Genomic DNA, 6462 nt, shown 5'->3' with positions numbered 1-6462 from the left:
CATTCCTGCACAAGATAGATATAAAATCGTTCTGGGTCAGGAAAATAAGTTCATGTTTGTGTTTGGTTATAAAAGTATTTTTTAATTCAAAATATATTAAAATAATATATTTTTTAATTTTAATGTTTTTTCGGGAGTTGAAAAAAAGAGAAGGCACCTTAAGTTACAAGGGTTTCTCTCTTTCTCTGCTTTAGATAGGACATGATTTTTTTTGGAAAATAGTGTCGTGGGGGATGATTTAAATTTCTGGCGTGTCCCTTGGGTGTGTCAGGTCGATTAGTTTTTGTCGTGGTTAGATAAAAAGGTGAAATACAGAGGAATTTGGAAGTATCATCTGTATGGTCACGGATAGACATGACCAGTTTTTAGGCACAATCTCTATCCTTCGTATGCCTCAAAAAGTCAAAATATAATGAACACCTGTCACCGTTTATGTAAAAAACCTGATCTGTTATGACAATCGTATATACGTTAAAGAAAAGGTTAAAACGTCATCTGATCTAATGTAAATCCAAGTCAAATTCAGGGACCACTATTGTGATTTACCCTGTTCTGGTTTCTCCTTCTTTTCCCCTCCTGGCAGGCCATGAACGCTAACCAGAGTAGCATGCTAATACTGCAAGAGACCTGCATGGATGCAGCAGGCTCTCTTGTGGTGTACGCTCCCGTTGACACTCCGGCCATGCACGTGGTGATGAACGGTGGTGATTCGGCTTACGTGGCGCTTCTTCCGTCAGGGTTTGCTATCGTACCGGATGGGCCTGGTTCAAGTGACCACCAAACGACCAACGGCGGCCCGAATGCTAATAATGTCGGTGGCCAAGAGAGGGTAAGTGGGTCCCTTTTGACGGTGGCCTTCCAAATACTGGTGAATAGTCTCCCTACGGCGAAGCTCACAGTAGAATCTGTGGAGACAGTCAACAACCTTATTTCATGCACAGTCCAAAAGATCAAGGCTGCTCTCCAATGTGAAAGCTGATTATGCAATGCGTGATTGAGCAGTCCTATTAGTGAGTATTTGTTAGTTTACAAATTTTATAATGGCTGTGTTGGTCTGTTAATTTTATGGCGTCACAGAGAGAGATAGAGAGAGAGAGCGCTTGCTTGGTAAATGAGTGGCGAGACTGGAAAAACAAAAGTGAGCAGTCATCTTGTTGATGTTTGTGGGTGTTGAGTCAAGAACGAACCGCGCGTGGAGACTCCTTGCAAGGTGGTGAGGATTTATGGGCCAGTGACTGCTAGCCGGGTTGCAGCTGGTATGCATATTGCAAAGAGTGCTCTGAACACGAGGCAAGGGTGGTGGTTCGGGCATTGACTCAAATCGACCCCTGCCTCAATTATTACTAAAAAAAAGAGTTAAAACCAACAGTGTTTCAAGAAAGAAAAAAATGGGTCTTTCTGATATTTAAATTAATATCCAGATTATATATATATATATATATATATATATATATATATATAATCTGTTTTTGTTGAACTTGGAATGACTAGTTCAGCTTGTTGATGTTTGTTAACCCGTGGGGTTTTGTATTGTTTAAGATATTCTAAAGTTTACTAATAATAGCCCTTTCTTTGGTTAATGGACTTGTATTTTCTGTCAGTTCAAGGGTCTGAGTGATTGGGTTTTTTAAAAAATTATTTTCAGAGCTGTTTTAAAATAATAATATTTCTTTTACCCGCTACACATGATTTAGGTCTTTTTTTATTATTTTGGTATTGTAGTGGTGTTATATACTACAATAATTGTTTGGTTTAGTAGCATCCCATAGAAATGAAGTTTGCCTGATAGAGATTTGGACTCCCTGTTCGAAAAAAGGATATTTTATTCGTATATAAGCTCAAAAGTGACAATGATTATGCTTTTTTAAGGGGGAGTATTCAATAAAGTGTTTGCTGTCCACCCTTGTTAAGTAACTGTTAAGCGAGAAATTAAGAGCCCTAATTAGGTTGTAGTAACGCGGAGCTGGGATGGTTACTGGTTAATCTGTTTTTTTTTCAAAAAAAAGTAAAAGTATTTTGCTTTAAATTATTATTTTTAAATACTTTAAAAAATAAACTGAATCTCTGTGACAAACACCTTAAGCGAGGACCGGGAGAAACAGATGTCTGAGAAACTGCGAAGGCAATGAATGAGAGGGCAGAAGCCGATGGGAGAAGGTGTAGTTATTATTTAATGCTAAGGGTTTGTCTTTGGCCCTGGCTTGCGTGTACAGCCCAGTGAAAAGTTGACACGTATATATATTGGAGGTTTTAGGTGACCGTGGGGAGGATGAGAGAGGATGCGTGCATGAAAGCTATCTTGATTATTTTATTTTATAGTTTAATAATTGTGGTCAGTCTTATATGTAAATACACACACACAGATGGATTTGCTGCAAAAAGCTAAATATTTCTGATTGCGAGAGAAAGGAAAGAGGCTTTGGAGGTTAAAGTTACGATAATGACACTTGTGGATGATACACCTTTGGAATGAAAATAATACCCTCTTTAGCTCTACTCATTTTCCCTGAAAGAATAGAATTATGATAAAAATGAAATTTTTGTAGTCTACCTTGATTATTTTATTTTATAGTTTAATAATTTTTTTTGCTTTTAACTGTGTTCTTAAGAAAATAACAAAAAGAATTACATGGCACAAAAAAATAATATTGGATTACTTACAAATTTGCTATTATATTCAATTTAATAACTCAAAAATCCTTATTGTTTTATTAAAACAACAAAATCACCACTAAAAACCTCTCTTTTTTGCAAAAAAAAATGAAACCTAGCCACCGGCTTTGTTGCTTTTTTCCCTTTCAAGTGATGGTGGCTATTCATCTTCTCTCTGAGTACAGGATAAATTGATATTCTTTTTTGAGAGTGTTTATCCACAAGCTAAACTTATGGTTGTGATTCTCTTTTTCTCTCATTCTCGCACACACATGGGGCCTTCCATTAGCTGTATAATGAAATTTGTGGAAAACCTAGAGAATTTAAGTGGAGAGTAATGTAAAATGCTGCACCAACAGGTTGTTCATTATTTCTTTCTTCATCCCTTCTGCTCGTTTATTTTTCATAATACAGGTTGGAGATAGCACCCAGTGCAGAGAATGAAGGCTCTAAAGAATTAAACCCTAGGAAAAACCTTGAGGAGGAATATTAGAGGAGTCTGGCTAGTTTTGATGTTGTTTTGTGTTTTTAAATCTTGGGGGTTTTCTTATGTTAGATTTCTTTAGGTGTTTGTGGGTTTAAGAGGTGGAGATCGGTTTATTGCTGAGTGGTTCAGGTTAGTGTCGAGAGGGTTATAGTTTGAGGAGATCGCGTCGGTGGCTATGTGGTCGGGTTGGATTTGTGACTGGAACGAAGTGGTTGAGCGAGGGTGCTTTAGGGGGTTGCTAGGTCGTGCTGTGGTGAGAGAGGCAGATGTAGGGAGGCTCGGCCACAATAGAGCTTGGGTGTTATAGCGAATCGGGATCGTTGGAGTAAGAGACTGTTGAGGGGAACAATGGGTGATGTGTTGGCGGCAGCACTAAGCTTCTGGCAGTGGTTAGTGGGTATGAGAGGAAGGAACAACAACTAGTCTTCAATGGTTGGAAAAGGTGGTTTCCGATGGTGATTGGGCGAAGATTAGGCTATGATTAGAGTTCTGTGATAGAAGATGTAATCTAGTTGCGGTGGTTTGGCCAGAATCTAGCGAGAAAATGTAGAAGGGGCGACTGACGATTCTTTGTTGGTGTTTCAGCAAAATTTAGTTGTTTATGTTATTACACGACGGTGGATTTTTTTTTAAAATCTAAGTTTAAAAGTTAAACTGGACTTTAATGTAAATAGTAATTTTTAAAAGAATACATGTGGATTGATAGACTATAGAATACCTGTATAATTTTTTTTAAAAATTGCTTTTAAAAGAAAGATTTACTTAACTCATGTTCAATGGGTTTTGTTTTTTCATCCTATTATTTCAATTATAATCAAGTTCATTAAAAAATTAATATTATAAAAATTATAAAATATAAATCAAAAACCAGAAGTGGTTGTGCTTACATTAGGGCATACAATGCTCTATTATATTCAGGCAATGTGTGCGATGACTAACAGCAGCCAGAAAAGGCTTTCCTTGGTTTTTTAGAATTGTCTTAGCGGATCATTCCTCCCTAGACAATGTATGTAGCTTAAGGACATCCGGTCTAGTATCAGAGGTGTTTTTTTTTTTTTTTTCACACCTAACCTTTTAAATTTTTAAAGTGGCTTTTTATTTATTTATTTTTAAGTTTGATTTTTATTTTTTTAATTATTAAATATTTTAATTCTAATTATTTATAAAAATAATTTTTTTAATTTTATCGTTTTTTGATTTATTATTTGTTAAATTCGATTTTCATTCTTGTGATTGCTATTTATTTTATTTTAGATAATTTTTAAAATATATTTTTTTAATATTTTATTTTCCTTAGTTTTTTCCTATTAAATTTGATTTTTTTTTGTTATTATTTTACTTTGAAAAAATTTTAAAATTTATATTTTTTTTATTTTATCATTCTATATTAAATTAATTAAAAAATAAATTTCTTGATTGAATCAGAATTTAGGATTTTACGGTTACAAGTTTGGAAGATTATCTTAGATTATTGAGATTTGCTTGTTTTTGTTTTCACTTTATAAGCTCATGTTTTATCTTGGATTTTTTTTATATTTATTTTACTTAAATTTAGCTTGTTGTAAAGAATTTTTTTAAAAAATTAAAATAATTGATTAAATATAAATATGAAATGTTCACTTTATAATATTATTTTTTGATTTATTTCCCGACTTGTTGCTCTAATAAGGAGTTCAACCTTTTCCAGTGATATCATGAAACCATTTATAATATTATTAGAATTGTTTAGGTGAGTTCTTTCCCGGTGGTGTCCATGACAGAATAATATTAAGTTTTTAGAAGACTTTTTTTATTTTTTTATTGATCTTGATAATTTATTTTTTATAATTAATTATTTCTATTTTTTTATTAAATTTACTCATTATTATTATTTGTTTTTTATAATGTTATTAAATTAACCAAGCTTTTTGAATACAATTAAGTCATTAATTCAAGTTTCAATTTTTTTTAATTTCTTAAGAACACTAACTTCATTTGAGCATTTTTTTTTATATATTAAAAAAAATTGAACAAGTTTACAACACATCACTAATCACTAACCACCAATCTATCTAGGATGGTTACTATTCTTCAAAAAATTGTTTCGTATCCTTTAGTAGATTCCTTTCCATGCAATGTATGGCTTGGGCTTGAGTACCTATTTCACGAATTTTTATTTCTTTCTTAATGGGTAAATCGCACAAATTGATTGTGGATCAATTAAAAAATTTATGAAATTCAAGTTGTGGTGTCCATTATTAATATTATGGACAAAATCTTCTTGTGAATTTTAAAGCCTAAAATTAACCATTTGGTAGCTTTAGTGTCCATTTATCTACCAAAATATTACTGTTTTAAAACTATTTTTAGCTTTAAAAAACATTATTTTTTATATTTTTTTCAATTTAAACATAATTTGAAGTCTCAAACTTTATTCGATCCATTCAATGGCAAAATCATTGAGAAAAAAAAACAAAGAGAGGCAAAACTAACAATGTTTCTTGAAAATTACAGAGTCAATTTATTAGAAATAGCGTGGTTTTGTCCTTTGCTGATCGTCTTAAATTACTTTTTTATTCTCAAAACTCATCTAGTCAAAAGATTTATGGTCCTCCTTTTCTATTTTGTTCCTGGTTAAAATTTATATCGTTGCACCTTTTATTTTATTTCTTTTAATTTAAAAAGATTATGCCGTAAAGTCAAAAAAACAAAAAATTGTATTGGCAAAGCAATTATCGGCTATACTTCTGATATATTTAGAAATGTGATTGAAATCGTTTTTTCTTTAAATTTTATTATTTTATTATTTTTATATTGTTTTAATTTGCTACTTTTAAAAATAATTTTTTAAAAATAAAAAATATTATTTTAATATATTTTTAAATAAAAAATACTTTAAACTATAACCACAATCACAAATTCAAAATACCTTTATCATTTAATGAAAGATGATACAACCTCCTCCCGGGAGGAGGGAATAACTAGAAATATAAAGGCAATATACACTGATTACAAAAATGATTTTAACATGATATTTATATATTACCTAAAATCATTCATGTTGAATGGGAAATAGACTGATCATTCTTTGTATCTAATTTTGTACATTGATTTTCTGCAAATTCAATGAATTATCATGAATTAATTCTAATTATCTTGAACTGATTTTGTTTCATTGAAGCTTTTCAAGTACATTGTTTCTGCAATTCAATAAACTTTTAGGAATTAATTCTAAGTACTCTTAAATTAATTGTTTGTCCAATTCAATGAATTGCAAAGAATCAATTCTACAGCCCTAGCCTTTTATATTAATTCTACTTCATTTTTAGAAGTTGGAAACGATA

General features: G+C 31.7%; 1 protein-coding gene across 4 annotated transcripts in view; it reads left to right on the top strand.

The window, feature by feature from the left end:
- Positions 1-1061, top strand: part of LOC105124909 (homeobox-leucine zipper protein ANTHOCYANINLESS 2-like) — a 5840-nt gene extending 4779 nt beyond the window's left edge. For 3 of the 4 annotated variants that reach the window (XM_011025103.1, XM_011025105.1, XM_011025102.1), the window contains exon 9: positions 584-1061. In XM_011025103.1, the coding sequence (XP_011023405.1) occupies positions 584-979 (396 nt within the window). In that variant the 3' untranslated portion in view covers positions 980-1061. The other variant, XM_011025104.1, reaches the window with a different exon arrangement.
- Positions 1062-6462: the final 5401 nt, after the last annotated feature.

Source organism: Populus euphratica, unplaced genomic scaffold (genome assembly GCF_000495115.2).
Source record: "Populus euphratica unplaced genomic scaffold, PopEup_1.0 scaffold32.1, whole genome shotgun sequence".
Classification (NCBI taxonomy): Eukaryota; Viridiplantae; Streptophyta; class Magnoliopsida; order Malpighiales; family Salicaceae; genus Populus; species Populus euphratica.
Note: the sequence above shows the minus strand (reverse complement) of the source record. Positions and strands in the feature narration are given on the sequence as shown.